At 37.3% G+C, this 22,004-nt stretch overlaps 1 protein-coding gene across 4 annotated transcripts in view; it reads left to right on the top strand.

Annotated features, from left to right (window-relative positions):
• The window catches only part of LOC132774269 (protocadherin gamma-A4-like), a 393,640-nt gene that overhangs the window by 5,266 nt on the left and 366,370 nt on the right, over window positions 1–22,004 (top strand). Inside the window, exon 1 of one of the 4 annotated variants that reach the window (XM_067467711.1) lies at window positions 1,734–4,199. The exons of 1 other annotated variant lie outside the window; for it this stretch is intronic. In XM_067467711.1, coding sequence (XP_067323812.1) covers window positions 1,776–4,199 — 2,424 coding nt within the window. In that variant the 5' untranslated portion in view covers window positions 1,734–1,775. Of the gene's footprint in view, window positions 1–1,733; window positions 4,200–12,873; window positions 15,352–18,544; window positions 21,127–22,004 lie in introns of those variants that run through there. 2 more of the 4 variants (XM_060774230.2, XM_067467716.1) reach the window with 2 other exon arrangements.

Raw genomic sequence — 22,004 nt, 5'->3', positions numbered from 1 at the left:
CCCCCTTACCCCATCCCATGGGGGGAAGGTTCCACTGTCCAACTTCCCCCCATTGATTCCTATGCAACATGGGAAGGTGGCTGCCAAGGTAGTGGAGATAGTCAACATTTTCTAATGTTACACTAATGTATTTTTGGCATTGCAGAGAGATTGGCTGGTGCCTGCAGAATGAGCACTTTGGTTTTCTTGGTGTTCTGTGAGAGGCCAAGGTTTTCCTATTATCTGCAAAAGTGTTTAAAGTGGCTTGGGGGTCTTCTTCTGAATGAGGATAGACTACATTATCATCAGCATATTGGATGTTGCGACCTTGGTTTTGGCTTTCTGTCTGCTGAAGTTAAATAGCTTGCCATCTGTCCAATAGATGTCAGTGGGAAGCTTTCCATCAACTAGGTGCAGTATCATAGTAATGAAGATGGAAAATAAGGTCGGAGCAATAATGTTTGACACTCGATTCCACCTTAAATGGGTCACTTTGGAGTCATTTTTGTCCAAGAGTGTTGCCATCATGTCATCTAAAAAGATATCAGGTTGCTTATCCCAAGTATCTTTGAACTGTAATTGCAATAGTTTTGTTGGATATCGGTCAAGATTCAGAACAGAACTTTTGTATGGTTTCATAATATCCCCCTTTTAAAAAACACCCTGCAATTATTACATTATAACCACTATTATATTTCACTATCAGGACACAATCTCTTTCTTCAACTACCATTAGTTTGGTTGAGATTTTAGATAAAAATAAGTATGCTTTCTCGTTTGTGCAATTCGTCTACCTTTAAGCTTTTTGACAACAACTAGAAACTAACTTCAATATTTTATTTGAATGCAAGTTATCCAAACTGAGAGGAGAATGATATATTATCCCATCATGAAGGCTAGGTGAGTGAATACTTTCTACCACACATACAAAAAATTTTTTTCTCTTCATCCTGTGATGAATAAAATGGGAACGCACCTTCTCTGGCCTAAAGACACATCCCTTAGAATGCATTGAAAATGTGTTTAATTCATCGGCATCTTGTCATGACATCTGTTTTTGTCATCCTACCAATGTCTTGGGCTCACATTCTCTATGTAGAAAAAAAATTGAAAGACAGCAAAAGTTTGCTGAAAGTAGTGTTGGGCTGAAGTATTCAACTCTGATTTTTCATTCCTTTCATGGAAGTGGGACAAAACAAATCCCTTAAAGTTTGTATTAAATGAGAGAGAAGCTAAAACCTTCAGGTGAACAGCAAGAAGACTTTTGTCACATTTTGGGTTTTTTTTTTCCAAGTTTGGGAATGGTACCGGTGTCTGCTTGGTTGTTCTCACCAGCCTTCTGATATTCCTCATATTATTTTGGACAAAAGGCCAATGGAAGCAATGCTAAATCCTAGAGGTATTCTTGAAAGGGAAGGCAACAGCTGGCCAAAACCTGTTAATCCATCACATAAGTTGAGGTTCATGCTTTAATGTATGAACAGAAAGTATTTGTGGAACATAGATACTTTAATTATGATTATTTTAAAACAAATTGGCAAAAAACAGCTATACAGTACTTTTTGGATAAGCCTCTGGGTGTCGCTGTTCACCAGTTTGGCAGAAGGATGCATAATATTGGTCAATCAACCCAGCAATTCTCGGAGAGAAAGAGATCTAAGGCATCATATCTGCAGAAACATTTCAGGGAATTTAAAAGAAGCAACTTTTAGTTTTTAATTCAAAAGTGGATGTTGATTTCAGCTTTCAAAATTTCCAGGTCAGATCCAGTTGGTATTTCTTTTCTTACAAATGAAATGGGAGAAATTCAGAGGCTATGGAACTATAAAAAGGGAATCTTGCAATGGCTCATGATGTTGCTTATTTGGAAAGCAGTTTCTGGGAAGATTCATTATTCCATTCCAGAAGAGATGCAAAAAGGCTCTTTTGTGGGGAATATTGCAACAGATCTAGGAATTGATGGATATCACCTTTCAGACTATGGACTACAGATTGTTACCAGAAAAGGTATGATTCAGTATTTTACTCTGAATTATAACAATGGTTATTTGCAAACTTCTGAGAGAATAGACAGGGAAGAAATCTGTGGTGGGACAGAGAAGTGCATATTGAGCTTTGAGATTCTTATTGAGAGCAAAATAGATATTTACAGAGTTGAAGTGGAAATTACTGATATAAATGACAATGCTCCTCAGTTCACATCAGGGAAACAGGAATTGAAAATCAGTGAGACAGCTCTTCCTGGATCCCGATTTCCTCTACCTGAAGCTCAAGATCCAGATCTGGGCAAAAACTCTATTCAGAGTTACCAACTTACAGGCAACAGTCATTTTTCTTTGGATGTGCAAATAAGGGGAAATGGTGCTAAATATGCTGAACTGGTAATACAAGAAAGCCTTGATCGCGAGGAACAATCCGTTTTTGATCTGATCCTGACAGCTACTGATGGAGGTGATCCGGTTAAATCTGGCACCATCATGATCCATGTCATTGCTCTAGATGCAAATGACAATGCACCTGTTTTCAGTCAACCAATTTATGAAGCAAGTGTCAAGGAGGACATTCCACAATGGTCCACAGTGGCGACAGTAAAAGCAACCGATCTGGATGAAGGACTAAATGGAGAGGTAAAGTACTCTTACAAAAAAATCACAAAGAAGGGATCCAAAATGTTTTTGCTAAACTCAACAACTGGTGTACTAACCCTAGCAGAAAACCTTGATTATGAGCAGGCAACCTCATATGAATTTGAGGTGAAAGCTGAGGATGGAGGGGGACTCAGTGATTGGTCAAAAGTTGTGATCATTGTTGTGGATATTAATGATAATGCACCACAGTTATCAGTAAACTTTTTAATCAATACTATTCCAGAAAATTCACCATCAGGAACAGTAGTTGCCCTTCTCAATGTACAAGATCAAGATTCAGGGCTCAATGGGGAGGTCACATGCTCACTTCCAAGTGAACTCCCTTTTCACCTAAAAAAATCTCTTGCTAACTTTTATAGTTTGGTAACACATGAAAATCTTGACAGGGAGCAACTCTCTGATTATAATATCACAATTACAGCTACTGATCATGGGATCCCACCCCTCTCAACATCAAGCCTAATATTAGTCCACATTCTAGACACAAATGACAACCCGCCTCACTTTGCAGAATCAGTCTACATGGCATATTTCATGGAAAACAATCCAAAGGGAGTCTCAATCTGTTCTTTAAAAGCAAATGATCCAGACTGGGAAGAGAATGCCAGAATAATGTATTCCATTATTGAAGATCAGATAACTGGTTCTCTTGCCTCCTCCTACCTTTCCATTAACTCTGAAACTGGGGTTGTCTATGCGTTGAACTCCTTTGATTATGAAGAGATCCAGGAGATTCGGTTCTGGGTCAGAGCCCAGGATGGGGGCTCCCCACCACTCAGCTCCAATGTCTCAGTGACTCTTTTCATCCTGGATGAGAATGACAATTCTCCAAAAATCCTCTACCCCTCTCCTCCCACCGATGGCTCCACTGGGATAGAACTGGCCCCTCGTTCCTCTGAGCCAGGTTACCTGGTCACCAAGGTGGTGGCTGTGGATGCAGATTCTGGCCAGAATGCCTGGCTCTCCTACCAGCTGACCAAGGCCACAGAGCCAGGGCTCTTCACTCTGGGACTCCACACTGGAGAGATCAGGACATCCCGGTTCTTAATGGAGAAAGATTCCCTCAAGCAAAGTTTGGTGGTTTTAGTAAAAGACAATGGGCAACCCCCTCTTTCTGCCTCTGTCACAGTCACTGTGGTTCTAGCTGACAGCATTCCAGACATGCTGACTGATCTGAGCAACATATCTGTTCCTATAGACCATCCATCAGACCTTACCTTCTACCTGGTAGTTGCAGTGGCCTTTGTCTCCTGCTTGTTCTTGATCTTCCTTCTTGTTTTACTGGCCATCAAGGTGTACAGATGGAGAAATTCACAGTTGTGTGAGAATGGGGGTGTAAATTTCAGTGGAGTTCCAGTTTCACAGTTTGTTGGGATTGACGGAGTCCGAGCATTTCTTCAGTCTTATTGCCATGAGGTTTCAATGACTTCGGGATCTCGGAGAAGCCAGATTCTTTTTCCAATCGGAAGCTGTACAAATACCTTGACACCACAGCAGGCTCCCAGTAAATTGGATCCTTTGTTAATAACAGATGAGGCAAATAATATTCTGGAGGATGCAACTGTCAGTGAGGTGAGCATTCATATTTCAATACCTCTCTTTCATGACAAATGTAATAAAGGCAGTGCTTTGTATATATTCAAACAACTTTCCGGAGCATACAGCTGTCAAACAGGTAAGCATGTATATTAAAATGTCTGATTTATTACTGCCTCTCATTAGTGACAGAAAAAACCAGTTGACCATTTACAATGCAAAATGTATTTTATGTCTTTTTTTTTATAATAGGTTTTTATTGAATTATCTGTTAAATACAACGAAAGAGGGGGAACATTCAAAAGAAGATAGAACAGTATGAAAGAAAGACACAATATAGAGACAATAATAATAGTAAAAAAAAAGGTATAAAAATATAAAAAATATAAAAAATATAATAATAAAAATAAAAAGGTTTGACTTCCATCTTCTCATCAGGTGTTGTATCTCCAAAATAAAATTATTCCCATTGTTTTAAGATAGGTCTCTTAATTACTTTCTTCTTTCTCATAATTATCATAAAGTGTCCAATCTGTTCTCTTTATCGGATTTCCAGTGTTTTTTTTTAACAAAAAGGTTAGTTCATCCATCTCCCTTATTTCTCTGATTTTTCCAAGCCATTCTTCCTTAGTAGGGATACTATTCTGTTTCCAAATTTTTGCTAGAGTAATTCTGGCTGCCGTCGTAATGTATGTAAAAAGTCTATCCTCATTTTCCTGTACTTGTAAATCCAGATCTGTAAAGCCCAACAGGTAATATTCTGGTTTCTTATTAAAAACTCTTTTCAAATTTTTTTGTAATTCTTCATGTACCATAGACCAATACTTCCCTATTTCTTTACATGTCCACCACATATGGTAAAAAGTACCGGTCTGTTGGCAACCTTTCCAGCACTTATCAGGAGAATTTTTATTCATTAAAGATAGTTTCTTTGGAGTGGTATACCATCTGTGGAACATTTTTATCCAATTTTCTCTTAGATCTGTTGCGTATACATATTTCAACTTCTTGTTCCACATCTGTTCCCATTCTTTAAATTGTATAGGCCTTCTTATATTTTCCGCCCATTTTATCATACAAGATTTAACTTGTTCACATTCCGTTAGCCAGTTTAAGAGTGTGTTATAAATAACTGCAATTACTTTTTTCTTTAAGTTCAAAATTTTATCCCAAATTGATTCTTCCCAAGTAAAGCCTATCTTATTGTCTTGCTTAATATATTCTTTCATCTGTAAATAGTGCAGCCATGTCAAGTTAAGGTTTTTTTCTTTTAAATGTTGATAAGATTTAATCTCCGCTGTCTTCTCTATCAAAATGTCTTTATATGTATTTTATGTCTTGATTGGTGAATAGATTGATAAAATAAGGGATTTAACAGTTTTAGCAACGGAAAATCAATTTTATAGATAAAATTGTTATATAGCTAGGAAAAGTTCAAGCTCTGTTAAAACAGTAAAATGAAATATCATTAATGCAAATGACATTATCTTCAGATTGTATGTACTAGTAACAGTCTTGGCAAAGTTATTCCCATTATGTTTCTTTCTTCCAAGAAGCACCAATTGGTTTCATTAGATTTCAGTACTTATGGGTATTTTTTTAGTATATAGCTATAAGTGTTTACATATTTTTCCAATTTATGTAAGTAAAATTGAACTACAATATATCTAGAATAATATTTCTCCTAATTCAAACTCTCTTTGCTTACAACACACAAACACAATATGTTTCAATGTATGGGTGGAACTAAAAGTATAATTCAGATATGACAATTGTTTAAAATGGCAGTCCTGGGTCAAATTATATTTAATTTCTCTGTAATATGTAGTAAGTTTGTTTGTTTGTTTTTTTAAAAAAAACAGTTGCAATCTAGATTGCTATGTATCTCTGTGACCAGTGTAGGAATGATTCAAACACATTTTCTGAATGCAAGTTCCAGTTAAAAGATCTGAGGAAGCAGGGCTACGAAATATCCCTACTAGAGACATCAGAGAATTATTGCTATTTGGAATAGACATCACCGAGCTAGACAGAGCTATGGTTTTGTCCAGTATGAAAACCACCATATTTTTAAATTTAGGAAGCCCGGTTTAATGCACTTGTTTTGCAATCTTGGCTGATTCAACCTGAATATATAAAATAATCCAAAACCTTGTGTTTTCACTGAAGTCCTTTGTTCTACTTAATTTGATGATTCATTCACAAAGAGCTTTATTTTACTCCATGTTACTTCCAATCCAGGTAAGTGGTCATTTGAATCTGGGAGCTCTCTCAGTCTCTACGAATGTCTCTAATAGTGCAAACAGTGGGATGAAAGGAACGAATATCCATAGAAGGGCTGCATCATATGCAAGATGTTGCAAAATTAAAAAATTACACATATGAACACCAGCAATTCTGAAGATGTATGCCTCTATCACTTATTCAGAAAGAAGGTGTATATTTCTGTTCTTCTAGATTTAGAACTCCAACAATTCTCACTTAAATCAAGCACTGGCATTCAGTGTAGTTGGTTAGGAATGCAGTAGTTGTCTATGTGAAATAAACATAGATTGTCTTGTTCTGTGGTATTTGTTTTGTACTATATATTAGGAGATACACAATAATTTGACTGAAACAACCCAAATTAAATACCAGATATAAGAGGCAATATTTTCTCAAAGATGAGAGACCTCAGTAAGCACTCTCCTTAATAGTGACTTGACCTGGTAAGAAGGTAGGAAGGTTCTGACCCCAAATGAAGGCCTCTTAGCTCAGTGTTGGGCTCCTGAAAAATTTGACAACCGTAAAGTTTTTTTTCTGAATGCCACCTAGTTTTAGACATTTACACAAATCTGTTGTGCTGTGTTTACAGTGGTCTTTGCAGAAGTTGCTTCAGCTGTACTTCATAAAAAGGGAAATCAGACTGTTTAACAAGCCTTGCAAATGCTGATTTGATATCATTAAATGTTTGATGTTTGTACCTACTTTATATACTTATATACTCAAGAGGCACCAAAAAATTCTCTAGAAAAAAGGGGTCATGATGGGAAAGTTTTGGAAGGCCTGTTTTAGATTACTGAAGTGCCTTGATCGCTAAATATAGAAACCTAAGTTGATATTCTCCCACTAGACCTTAAGATGCAGATAAGATCTTCAAAATTCATTTCAAAATTGCCTTGTGTGTACATATTGTGCAATTTGAAATGCAGAATTGTCCATATCACTTATTCTAGCAGCAGTTGCTAAAATAAATGGCTGTGGGTTTTTTTTTTTTGTTTGATTGTAAGATCATAGTCCTCAAGGAGGAGGTTTATATAAAAATTGACTTGATAAATAAGATAGCAATAAAGGGATAATTAACTCTTTTTTGTGAATCTCTATAACAAAACAACCGGACACAGGGAACAGTTTCAAACCAGTTTCCAAAATAGCATTCTCCTGTGTCAATTTTCAATTATTTCCAAAGAGAGCTCATTCAACATGCAAGGTGGAGAATGTTTTCCTATAGTTTGAGTATGTCAAATGCAGTAAATAAACAAGTTCAAAATTTTTAAAAATGATAAACTCTAGCTAAATGAAAGACCCAGTTTTTACACTATAGACAAGTTATTCTGGTATTAAATATTCAGATGCCGTTGCTTCAGTATTTCTGTGTACTGATTATACATAGCAGAATCACAGGTCAATTATTTACTAGTTCAGATTGTGGGTCTTTCTTAAGTATGGGAACAATTTCTGAAATAGCTCACATTTCGGGGATTTCTTCAGCTAAATGAATGCAGGTAAATACATGTAGCAGCAAGGACCACTGGTTTTTGTTAGACTTTAGCAATTCTGGTGATAGAAGGTGTGTCCCTGCTGCTTCAATGCTCACTGTTTGTTAAATCAGCTCTTTTATTCTGGTTATAGATATAAAAGGGTTAGTGACTGTGGATTTAGGTATCACTGGGAACATTTTGCTGCAAAAATGGCTGCCATTCCTTTGGTAAAATGATGGCTTTTCCTTTGGCAGATTCAGTAAAACAAAACATTGGCGGCGGGGGGGGGGGGGGGAGAGAAAGACGGGAATGGGTATTTCTTTGTTTCTACACAGCGGAACCCATCAGAATAGTTGCTCTGATGCTTAGAAGTTTAATTTCTGTTATTAGGAACCAATAAAGGACGGAAAAGAAGAAAAATAACTCTTCCTCTAAAATGGAATGGTGTGAAGGAATGGTGATTTGTTTGCTTGGTCCCCAAACCTCAAGCATTTCCAGAGTTTTAGACCTGAAAGGCTAATGTCCCTGCTTCCATCTATTGTTTGTTGTGTGCAGTGCATTGTGATTCTCATCAAAGCTTCTTTCTTAATATCAAATAAAAAAATACGGTAAAATATACAGCATAACCTTTTGTTATTTCAGGCAAGCTTCAATTACTCTTTGACACTTTTTTGGTGTTTATTGTTGCTTGTACAGTACTAAATACCTGCATAATAAAGTGATTTCCCCTCTTCTTCTCTTGGTTTTTCCCTGTCTCTTTCTTCCTATTCTATTTTTCATACACCTTGAGATTTAGTGATGGGTTTTTGAAGTTGAAGTTATTAATTTAGAGTCAAAGGATTAATTTATCTAAATGTATGCCTTTTTCTCTTTCCTCAGAAGTAATATTACAGAATATTTTTGTAATCCTTTAGTGAGTTTATTATTGCTCACATAGTCCTAGGCACTGTCATTCTACTATGGTGGAATTCCATACTCCTGTGAGACAGAGGCTAGTAGCAGTGCTACTTGTAATGTCTTCCATGACAGACAGGCTTTTGCTGAGGAGCCAAACTGTGTGTAAGTCAGCTACTAGGCAACAGCAGTAGTAGAGGTTACACTGGTAGAGTTCAAAGACAATGGTAGTGGCACCATAGCTATGTTAGTACTGTGTAGAAGGAGGCACTAGTAAACCACCTTTCAATGTATTTTACCATGAAACCCTATGATGAGATAATCCAAAGTGAAACAAAAAGGAGTGGCAGAACGTAGACTCCAATTTGGTAGGCAACCAATAAGATAGTGAAGTCGGAAAACAAATACAAATAGCACTGCGGCAAATGATGCAACTGGATCCAAGGCAAAAGAGTTTTCAGCTCTTGACATGCTCAGAGTTGAAAGGAAAGCCTGAAGCAACACAACACATATTGTAGGACCACGGGATGTGAGAAACTGAATCAAGGAAAGTTGTGCATTGTAAAACAAGAACATAGAAATAATCACAATACTTGGGATGACGAAGCCAAGATAAATAAGAATGGGATATTTTCAGTCAAATAATCACACAGCTTTACTCAGGAAAGGAAAATCAAAGAAAAAATAGTAGCACAATTGATGAGTAAAGATATAGCAAAAGTAGCCAAGGGATAAGCATAACCATAATCTGAATTTATGCTCCAGACACAAAGGCAAAAGAAGAAGAAACCGAAAGGTTCTATTCAGAAGTCCAGGAGTAAACAGATGATACACCAAAATAGGGTATGTTAATAACCATAGGACATTGGAATGCAAAAGGAAACACCATGGAACCAAACTGTTGGAGACTTTGGCCTAGGGTCAAAAAATTAAGCAGGAGAGATATTTAATTGGTCTTTGTGAGGTCAACAGTTTGTTAATCACAAGGAAGCAAAGTAGACTACATAATGAGAAGCAGAAAATGGAGATGCTTTTGTCTCTCTGCAAAAAGAAGGCCAGGAACAAATTGTGGCACGGACCATAAACTGCTACTATCAAAAATTAGAGAACAGCTAAAGAACCAGGCATTGTTACAAAATATAACCTGAATAACTTCCTGGGATAATTGGAAGGCTGTGTAAAGAACAGATTTGCAACGATGTCCATATCTACTGAGCCAGAATAACTTTGGAACAAAACTAGAGACATTAGCAAAATGTTAAACAATCATGTAAGAGAAACTTAAACCAATAATGGGGATGCTATGTGACCAATATGAATATTTTCTATTTTGAAATTCCAGAAATACTTATTTAAAAAACAAATTCAATAGAAAATATGCATGGAGTAAGGGTCCTACTGGTTGTTACATTGGAGATGAATCAATGTTCTTTGAATATTGAAAGGAAAAGAATATTTGAAGCCTACCTTTGGAATGGAGTAGACATGAGACACCAGCTCTTTCTCTTCTTTGTAATTGTCAACTCCAAACAACCTTGTCCATTTTGTTCTTACTTATCATAAAAAATAACAAGGGATGAAAATAAACATTGTTTACTGAAGTTCTCTTCATACAGAAATGGTGCCTTCAGAATAATTATTATAAGAAAGTAAAAAGATCCCCCCAACACCTATTTTTGCTGCCGCAAATTGTACTACGCTTACAAGATGTGAATCACAACTTAGATCAAGAGTATAGTGCTTATGTATGGATCAGAGACTACCCACCCTGTCTGAGTAAACATGGTATGACCAGATAAATTTATTAGGAGACCCATGGGAGATCAAGCATTTTGGATGTTCAGGCATTGTCTGTTTAAAAAGTTGTCCAGCCCATGGCAATTTTAGGTTTAAAAACAAAAATGGAGAACATAATCCTTGAAATTTATTTATTTATTTATTTATTTCACATATTTGCATCCTGTCCTTCTCACCCCAAGGGGGGACTCAGGGTATTCATCATGCATTTGCATCTGGTCAAAGGGTTTAATTATGGTGTGATATATTGTACTACTACTACTACTACTACTAATAATAATAATAATAATAATAACTTTATTTATACCCCACTCCATCTCCCCCAGGGGGACTCGGTGCATGAGGGCATGCCCATCAGTACAATACACACAATATAACACAAAAGCATAACAAAACTGGAAAATAAAAATACATAAAATAAAAGGCCAATATAATAAACAACACAACGATATAAAATCAACTATTTACACACAAAAGATTTTCACTGGGCAGGGCCAAATTCAAAGATAAAATTTAAAATGCTGGGAGATAGGACAATATAAATCTCTGATCCATTCCAGGTAGCAAGTGCGCTATCTACTATTTTTCAGCCAAAATACAAGGCTCTTCGATCAAAGAAATTATAATACAAGTCATTCAATTTCAACACTAATTTCAGGATGTGAAAGGAGAGAAAGAACAGTTACCATGGTATGATTCTTCAGGAGGTGGAACAGGAAGCCATTATTGCCTGGGTGCAACAGAAAATTTAATGTGCAAATAGCATTTCTAATTTGTGTACTCAAAAGTGACAAATCTTTGTGGTGATCACTGTTTTGAATAAAAAGAAAAGAAATCAAGAAGCCACTGAATCTGCCTATTTGGAATATCAGTTTTTACTTCTGGAGTGGGAGAAAAGAGTGTCTAGGCTGAATCTTGTGTTGGCTTCTACTTCATACCTCAAACTAGATGGTCAATGCTAGTCATTTTTGGCATGCTTTCTGTTTATGGCAAGAGTTGTTGGTCATGGCTTTCACATAGCTGCTGCTTTCTCTCACCAGTAAATGAAGAAAGACAAGCTTGTTTCAATGTGATCTCCCCATCAGACTTGCTTACCTTACCTTTAAACATCAAGTTATAAGCCAATATCCTTGACTCATCGTGATGCTTTCCTTCTTCTGTGTTGGTTTTTCTACTTTCTATTCTACAATATATTGTGAAATTTTATGACATATTAGACACCCTTTTCAATACCTGCCTTAGAGGTGTTTGAATCAAGACTACTCATTATTTATTTTATATTCTGCCTGTTGTCTAAAACTTTCTAAAAATAAAATTGAAAACTTTTTGGAAACAACAAAAAGCTACGAACAAAACAACACTCGTGTCTCTCAATATTCTCAGAGTATCTAACAGTTAATGGTACAAATGTCATGTATCTATTTCCTTGTGTGTTTCATTTTAAGAAAAATGAATTTTGAATTATACTAAATGGAAAATATTTTTAAATATTGTTATACTTTTTAAACATTTGGAGATACCGAGGGAGGATGAGATTGTGGTCCACCAGTCCTTTCATCCACTCCCTTTCTCCTCCTGATCCAATGTGATTAGAAAATGCCTCAAAATGAGTATGTGCAAAAGGCAGATTAAACAATCCAGTTTTGCAGCACAAATGAGCCTGCATTTCCAGACATACTTACACAGGGGTAAGTCATATTGAGCTCTTTTAAATGTATTTCTGAAAAATGGATGAACTATCTGTGCATTTAAAATATTAGCTCCAGAGTCAGGTGAGAAACCGACTGCCATAATATGGGGTAAATTGCTGTTTTTCATTAAATTCTTTTCATTGTAAGAAAAAATTCTGCCATGAATTGTTATCACAATAGTTCCCTCTGGATGTGTGTACAGAGAGGGAAGAAGAGGCCGCAGAATAGCTATTGATGGAATTAAACTTTTAAAGCACAATGGAGCAAAAAGGACACATTATTCACATTGCTCTGGCTGATTATTTTATACAGTCTGAAAATTCTTGATTTCATCAAATATTTGAAAAAAAATCATTCTTGAGTGCAGAGTTATTTTAAACTACTGAATATAATTTGAAAATGGTAAACATTAAACTACATATTGTTAAAGGTGTCTACACTTTTTGGTTGAACCTCTGGGTGTCGCTGTTCACCATAAACCCATCTTGCATTTCTACACTGTAACACATCCACTTATGCTATTGCTGTTACCCAAGTTGTGAAGACATCGCAGAGTATCTTAACAGAGGTAAATGACTGTAAATATTTTTTAACAAATTGAGACCCTCAAGCTTCTGAGTCAGAACCAGTTGCAAGGAGATTGGAGAAATGCAAGAGCTGTGGAGCTGCAAAGGCAGAATCTTGCTGCAATGCTTCTTAATGCTTTGTGTTTGGGAAATACTTTCTGCACAGATTCACTATTCAATTTCTGAAGAGATGCAGAAAGGCTCTTTTGTGGGGAATATTGCAAAGGATCTAGGAATGGATGGAAATCGTCTTTCAGACCATGAACTCCGGATTCTTACCAGAACAGGTATGATTCAGTATTTTGCTTTGAACTACAACAATGGCTATTTGCAAACCTCTGAGAGGATAGATAGAGAGGAGATTTGTGAAAGGGCAGAGAAGTGCATCTTAAATTTTCAAGTTATTGCTGAAAGTAAAAGAAAACTGCATAGAGTTGAAGTGGAAATTACTGATATCAATGATAATGCTCCTCACTTTCCACCAGGTGAGCAGGAAGTGAAAATTAATGAAATATCCATCCCGGGTTCTCGGTTTCCATTACCTGAAGCTCAAGATCCAGATTTGGGCCCAAATTCTATACAAAGCTATCAACTAACAGGCAGTAGTCATTTTTCACTGGATGTGCAAATAAGGGAAAATGGTGCCAGGCATGCTGAACTGGTGTTGGAAAATAATCTGGACCGAGAGGAGCAATCAGTTTATGATTTGATATTTACAGCTTTTGATGGAGGTGATCCTGTCAGATCTGGCAGTACTCCAATTAAAGTAATAGTTTTAGATGCAAATGATAATGCACCAGTTTTCAGCCAAACAGTCTATAAAATTAGCATAGAGGAAAATATTCCAAAGGGCTCTATAGTCTGTACAATCAGAGCAACAGATCTTGATGAAGGAATCAATGGTGAGGTGAAATACTCCTTCACAAAAGCTGCCAAGAAGGTCTCAGAGATGTTTCTTTTAAATTCAACAACTGGCAAAATAACATTAATTGGAAATTTTGACTTTGAGACATCATCCTTTTATGAATTTGAAGTGCAAGCAGAAGACCATGCAGGACTATTTGATCGGGCAAAAATTGAGATCACGGTCACAGATTTGAATGACAATTCTCCAGAACTAACAGTAACCTTTCTGACCAACACTATCCATGAGAACACACCAGCAGGAACAGTTATTGCTATTATAAATGTGGAGGATCAAGATTCAGGAAGTAATGGTGAAGTCACATGTTCAGTTCCCCAAAACCTCCCTTTTCAGCTTAAAAAACCTATGGATAACTACTTTAGTTTGGTAACTGTCAATGCTCTTGACAGAGAATTGGTTGCAAACTACAATATCACTATAATGGTAACTGACCATGGAACACCTCCTCTTTCTACAGCCACTATAATACCACTTCACATTTTAGATACAAATGACAACCCGCCTCAGTTTACAGAATCAGCATATGCAACATTTTCCATGGAGAATAACCCACGAGGATCCTCCATTTTTTCCTTAAGAGCAAATGATCCAGACTGGGAAGAAAATGCAAGACTTACATATTCAATTGCTGAAAAAAATGTTTATGATTTCCCACTTTCCTCCTTACTTTCTATCAATTCAGAAACTGGAGTTATCTATGCCTTGAACTCCTTTGATTATGAAAAGATCCAGGAGATTCGGTTCCAGGTCAAGGCCCAGGATGGGGGCTCTCCACCACTCAGCTCTACTGTTTCAGTGACCCTTTTCATTCTGGATCAGAATGACAATGCTCCAGAAATCCTCTACCCTTCTCCTCCCACTGATGGCTCCACGGGGATAGAGCTGGCCCCTCGTTCCTCTGAACCAGGTTACCTGGTCACTAAGGTGGTTGCAGTGGATGCAGATTCTGGCCAGAATGCCTGGCTCTCCTACCAGCTGACCAAGGCCACGGAGCCAGGGCTCTTCACTCTGGGACTCCACACTGGAGAGATCAGGACAGCCCGGTTCCTTTTAGAGAAAGATGCTCTCAAGCAAAGTCTAGTGGTTTTGGTCAAGGATAATGGGCAACCCCCTCTATCTGCCTCTGTTACTGTCACTGTGGTTCTAGCTGACAGTATCCCAGACATGCTTTCTGACCTCAGCAATGTCTCTGTTCCTGTAGACCACCCATCAGACCTTACCTTCTACCTTGTGATTGCAGTGGCTTTTGTCTCCTGCATGTTCTTGGCCTTTCTCCTTGTTTTATTGGCCATCAAACTCCACAAATGGAGAAATTCTCAGCTGTGTGAGAATGGAGGTGTAAATTTCAGTGGAGTTCCAGTTTCACAGTTTGTGGGGATTGACGGAGTCCGAGCATTTCTTCAGTCCTATTGCCATGAGGTTTCACTGACTTCAGGCTCTCGGAAAAGCCAGATTTTTTTCCCAATTGGAAGCTGCACAAATACCTTAACACCACAGCAGGCTCCCAGTAAACCAGATCCTTTATTAATAACAGATGAGCCAAATAACTTTCAGGAGGATGGAGCTGTTTGTGAGGTGAGCATTTCCGTTTTCTTTTAATGTTTATATGACTAATGCCTTTCCAGAGGATATTGTGTTATAGCGGTTGCAGTGGGTTTTGTCTTCTAATTGTTCTTCATCTCACTCCTTGTTAGTAGACACAAAACTGTGCAGATGTTTTGACATGGGACCTATAATTTTGTCTGTATCCCGTTTTCATATTTGTGGGGTTGGTTGGGCCTGTTCTTGTCTACTCTTCTAGGAAAGCGAATTTAGCAATTTCAGAATTTAGAATTGAGCAATCAACTGTGTGGTAAAGGATTTGTAATGAGAACCTTGCAGACAGTGAAGATATGGAATGTTGCTCTTTCAGTATTTACCATCTATACTTCTCATACATGTATCCATATTTCACAATTATAGTGCGTAGGTGTGATGTTAACTGTTTCCTTTCATCCCTTGTAGTTCTGTAAAGTACTTATAATTCTTTGATGAAGAGCTCTAAAGATTTAGTTCAGGTACACCCAGGTTGATAAGATCTTTTCGTTTCATTTAATTTTTGTTAGTTTCTCCAGCTCATATTTTTTGAAGCGTTTTATATTTTTATTTTGTTGTTACAATCCAATCCAAGGAAATATGTCCCCAGCCTTCACATGAAAAAGGGAAACTGCTGACAATAATAAACCATATTGAAATGAATGCTTTTTGGCACAAGAATACCATAGAGTTACACCGCAGAACCTAGAAAATATCTAGAGATTATAAATCGTGTAGGAGGTGGCTTAATGAAACAGTAGATAGAGGTCCCACAGATACTGAAGTCGTATTGAATTTGTGTTGCAGATTTTTTCACATTACTTTGTGATCTGTCTTGAAAACAGGAGCATCTACCAATATTTCACATATGTACATAAATTTCCCAGTAGCAAAAATGCATTTGAATGCAGTTTTTAAAGATGTGTAATGTGTGAACAGTTATTTGCAAGAAATTAGTGCTCACAATAAACCCAACAGTTGAATGGCAAATTTTCATCTATCCAAGATGGAAGGCAAAGCCTATTACTATCTGTCCTGAGCAATGATGTTGATTACATTCACAGCTCTTTCTAAAGCACCAGTCATTTTGCATGCACAGCTTTTGAATCCCACATCCAGAATAATATGCACAGTCTATGTCAATTTTGCTCATGCTGGAAATGATAATCTAGACAGGGGAAAATAACTCATGTAAAATCCATACTATAGTTCTTCATAGATTCCTATCCACTAGACTATTTACAATGAAAATATGTTTTCAAATATGAATTTTTGTTATTAGAATGGTTCATTGGCTAAGTACTGGTTTATTTATATATTCTGTATTCAATTTTAGCCTGAACATTATACATTACTGGTTTAACTGATACAGCCATGTCTTCAAACTGCAATCATTGCAACATTATACAAATAGTACCTAATGAGTGATGGTATGTTGGTAACTGATACTGAAACTATATTCACACCTACCTCAGAGCACTATAGATACTACTATTAGTAAATTGCTTGGCAAATATGTCATCATATAATGTCAACTGATTACCATGAACTGCCTGAGAATTATTCTTATAATTCAAAATCACTCTATTGGATTGTTCTTTCCAATGAAATAATAGCAGAAAATAATGTATTGGTATAAAACCATTGCGATTGTATATGTTGTTTACATTTCTGACAAGCAAAAACCTTGAATACTTAAAAAATATTTCTTCTTCATATCATAACCTTCTGTATTCACATCGTAAACATCTGTGTTTTCAGACTGGGCTCAGGTCTGATTCACCATCTAGCCCAGGATGATTACACTAGCAACTGGTTCAAGTTTAACTCTAAACAAGCCTCACTGATCTTTTTATCCCTCTTATCTCATCTGATGTTGACATGGCACTCAAATCTATTAAACAAACACTGTGGGACATTCATTGCCTTTTGTCAGCTATGTTCTTGTTCATATGTTTCTTGTTCCCCAAGCACCCTGAGTATACACTATGTTGGGCCTCTCCTTGAAACTAAATATCTTAAGAACTTGACTATGGCCAAATATTGCTGCCTATTCTCCAATGTGTTCCCATCTGAAGTGTTTCAAGGTAGATTTGTGGGAGTTCCATACAATGAAAGACTTTGCCCATGTAATAACCAAAATGATGAATGTGTGTATCACATCTTATTGTCCTGTTGCTCTTATAAGCAGGCTCGGCTACATATTGTTAACCCATTACTTACCTGGTAGATCAGCCCAATTCCATATAAAGTTTTTACTAGGTGACAATTTCCCCCATGTGATCTTGGCTGTTGCCAAGTTTATTTCTAAGGTAGCCAGGGTAAGACAACTTCCTGTATTAGACTCAAGCCGAGACTTGTCTTGCATCTATTTACAGTGTTCTTACCCTTGTTCATATGCATCTTGCATTGCACGTCATCCTGTGTTTAATTCGGCATCAGCTTATGAATCTTTTTAGAGTTGTGAACCTTTTACCGCTGAACAAATTGTGTCTTTGGACCATAATAAAGTTTTAATCGATGTAATATCACACATCTGAAATCAGTACAGAGGAATCATACATGTTTGCAGAGGTACTGATTATTTTATGAAAACTAGCACAAATAATAAGAAAATAGCAAAATAGCAAAATATAATATCACTGGATATCACCTGAAAGGAATAAAACAGAATAATTTGTTTACTTTAAAGTTAAAATACCACACACCATTTTAGTTACATCATGAAGGTAAAAGGTCCATGTGATGTTCTTTTTGTATCAAGGGTCAAAAAGGGGAAGATTGTGCATATATATATATATAGTGAAGCAGGCAAGCTTCAGAACGAAGTAAGAGTTACTAAATGTAGATGACGGTTAACATAAAATTCCCATGAACCAGAATTCTGGCAAAAACATTTATGAGGAGGTTTTGAATGCTATCTTCAGATAACTTTTTTTGTGCAGATCTACCAGTAAGAGTTATGAAAATTCAAATTCCAAGTTATATGAAGAAGAAAAATATAAGATGATAATCCAACAATATTAAAGCATCTATTGATATTTTAAGTTCTCCACAGAAAGCAAGGGAAAATAGCAATGCAGAAGTACAAAAGAAAATATTAGCAAATACAGTTCCTTCTGCAGACTCAGAGTGTCACTGTTGGACAACAAGGGAGCAAGAGAGAAACGTAAGATGGGTTCTTACATTTCATTTCAACTGGTCAGGAAGGAAATCCAACAGGAGACTTTATTAAAAACCTGCCACAGAAGGAAAGTTCCTTAAGGATCAGTTCATAAGGACACCATATTTACTACTTTGCTGTAAAGTACTGTGACACTTAAAAGGAGGCAAAGAAGAGAGGAAGAAGAAGCAATGAAACAAAGGCACAGAGAGACAAGCAAGGAAGGAAATTTAAGGCAAGTATTCTTTCCATTCATATTATGGTCTGTGTTCTGCTGTGTGATGTCTGAGCAGGTTTACTATACAGTACTAGAAGAAGCAGAAAAAGACTCTTTTGTGGGCACCCTTGTCAAGGATTTGGGGCTGGAGATCAAAGACTTGCCAAGTCGTAAACTCCAGATCTCTTCAGAGAAGCAGTATTTTGCACTAAATGAACAAAATGGAAACCTGTACGTGAAGGATAGGATAAACAGGGAAGATATTTGTCAAAAATCTTCCATTTGTGCCCTAAAATTAGAAATTGTGGCACACAATCCACTGAATATTTTCCACATAAAGGTTTTTATACAAGATATCAATGATAATGTTCCACGCTTCCAAGAAGAAGTAATTCATCTTAAAGTGAGTGAGTCTAATCTTCCAGGAGCCAGGTTTGTTCTGGGAACTGCTGAAGATGATGACATTGGAATAAACTCCCTCCAGAATTATTATTTGAGCTCCAATCCCTATTTCAAACTAGAAATTCAAGAGACCAAAGATGGTGGAAAATATGCAGAATTAATACTACTTAAACAATTAGACAGAGAAGAAGAACAGACATACCAAATGATCCTGACAGCCATGGATGGAGGGGAAAGTAAAAAAACTGGTACAGCCACAATACTGGTAACAGTAACTGATACTAACGATAATACACCAATTTTCTCACAGGCATCATATAAAGGAAGCATAAAAGAAAATGCCCCCATAGGGATGTCTATACTTCAAGTTAAAGCATCTGACAGTGATGAAGGATCAAATGCTGATATAACTTATACTATTATTAAAATCCAAGATAGCATCCAGAAAATATTCTATGTGGATTCCAGAGATGGAACAATTATTCTTATGGAAAATATTGATTTTGAAGACAGACAAAATTATGTGATGATAATGCAGGCAAGTGATGGAGGTGGACTAGTGGCACATTGCAATGTTGAAATTGAAGTTCTAGATGAGAATGATAATAATCCAGATGTGATCCTTACTTCCATCTCCAACCCAATTCCCGAAGATCTTGAAACCGGAGCTGTGATTGCCCTCATCAAAGTACATGACAGGGATTCTGGAGAAAATGGGGAAGTCAATTGTCACCTTCACGAATTTGTACCTTTTCAGATTGTCTCATCTTCAGATGATTACTTTAAACTTCTCACAGATGGTTCCCTTGACAGAGAACGGGTCCCAGGATATAATATTACAATCATAGCCACAGACAAAGGCACACCTCCTCTATCTACACACAAAGTCATCTCCATATCAATCTCTGATATCAATGATAACCCCCCTGCCTTTGAAAAACCTTCCTTTACTGCCTACATCCTAGAGAACAATCCTGCTGGGGTTTCAGTTTTCCATGTCAAGGCCTCTGATCCAGATTTGGACCACAATGCCCAAATCACTTACTCCTTTCTCAGTACCAGCATTGAGGACTTGCCTCTTTCCTCCTATATCTCCATTAACTCTGAGACTGGAACCATCTACTCCCAGCGCTCCTTTGACTATGAGCAACTCAGGGAGTTTCAGATTGAAGTGAGGGCCCAGGATGGAGGCTCCCCTCCTCTCAGCAGCAGTGCCACCGTGAGAGTATGTATATTGGATAGGAATGACAACAGCCCCCAGATTCTGTACCCTTCTCAAGCACCCGAGGGTTCATCTGTCTTTGAAATGGTGCCTCGGTCAGCTGAGTCAGGCTATCTGGTGACAAAAGTGGTGGCAGTAGATGCTGACTCTGGACACAATTCATGGCTTTCCTTCCACCTCCTTCAAGCCACAGAGCCTACCCTCTTCACTATCGGCTCCCACACAGGAGAGATTCATACAGCTCGAGCATTACTAGAAAGAGATGCTGTGAAACAGAAGCTTGTTGTCATGGTGAAGGATAATGGACATCCACCTCTCTCGGCCACTGTAACTGTGAACCTGGTATTTGCAGAAAGCTTCCAGGAGGCCCTTCCAGAGATGAACTCCCAACCTAGTGAGACAGAGTCTCCTTCGGATATACAGTTTTACTTGGTGTTGGCTTTGGCTTTGATGTCCTTTCTGTTCTTGGTGACTGTTATATTAACCATCATGATGAAATTAAGAAGGTCAAGGAACCCCACTTTCCTTCAGTGCTTTATCCCTGACCCTCACTCAAAGACTGGAGCCATATTCCCCCCAAATTATGAGGATGGGACTTTGCCTTATTCCTACCAGATCTGTCTGTCCTCTGAATCCAGGAGAAATGAGTTTGCTTTCCTGCAGCCAAGTGTCCAGTTAGCACAGAATATTCTTGACAATGGAAAGTCTGATACATCATTGATATTTAGTGAAGGTAACCATTTGACTTCTGAAATGGAGACTGAAGGCATGGTGAGTTTACTTTATTTCCCTCTCTAGATGTGTTTATCAGAATAATATGCCTTGAAATATTTTTAAGTAAAATTATCAATTGGCAAACCCAAGAATCCCTTTACCTTTCAGTCCTGCATTGTGACAAGCAATGAACATAATGTATTATCACCACTACACAACAAAGAAAGGGCAGAGCTTTACCAACATTGGGTTGATATAGGTTTTTTGGGGCTATATGGCCAAACCTACAACAACCCAGTGATTCTGGCCATGAAAGCCTTAAAAAAAAACCTACAACAACCCAGTGATTCCAGTCATGAAAGGCTTCAATAATACATTTACCAACATTGATCCAGAGCCAGCCCTGTAGGGAGATAAGTCTGGGTTGGGATGTCAGAGGACCATGGTTACATGATGATCAGTCTGTACAGCAGCAAAATATATCTCTATGCTTTCTAATTTGTATCAAGTGTGGGATCCCTTCTCCTTTCTCCTCTCTTTGCTTCTTTTTGCAAGTTGTCACTGAAACATAAAGCACCTTTGTTATAAAATTTTCTATTTAAAGAAATTTAAGAACAATGTAAATAACAAAAGAATGAATTTACAAACTGGTAGATTGATTGATACATTGTTACAGAAATCTTCTTTAATTCCACTGAATTCAAGGGGTAGGTTGGAAAGCGGAGTTCTATGTTGTCTTGAAGTGAATTGGATACTCTGATGAAACCAAAAGACTCACTTGGGACTACAATACTGAGAACTGATCACATAGACTCTTTTTTGTAGTGTGATCTTAAAATTGTTCCAGTAGTAAACTGATGTGAGATGTAACTTAGGATCTGGCAGTCCACCCTAGAGGAGTTTAAGATGTGGATGAGAAGAGCAGGGTTTGGATA

The sequence above is a fragment of the Anolis sagrei genome, chromosome 4 (genome assembly GCF_037176765.1).
Source record: "Anolis sagrei isolate rAnoSag1 chromosome 4, rAnoSag1.mat, whole genome shotgun sequence".
In the NCBI taxonomy this organism is placed as follows: Eukaryota; Metazoa; Chordata; class Lepidosauria; order Squamata; family Dactyloidae; genus Anolis; species Anolis sagrei.
This window is presented reverse-complemented; position numbering and strand designations above follow the sequence as displayed.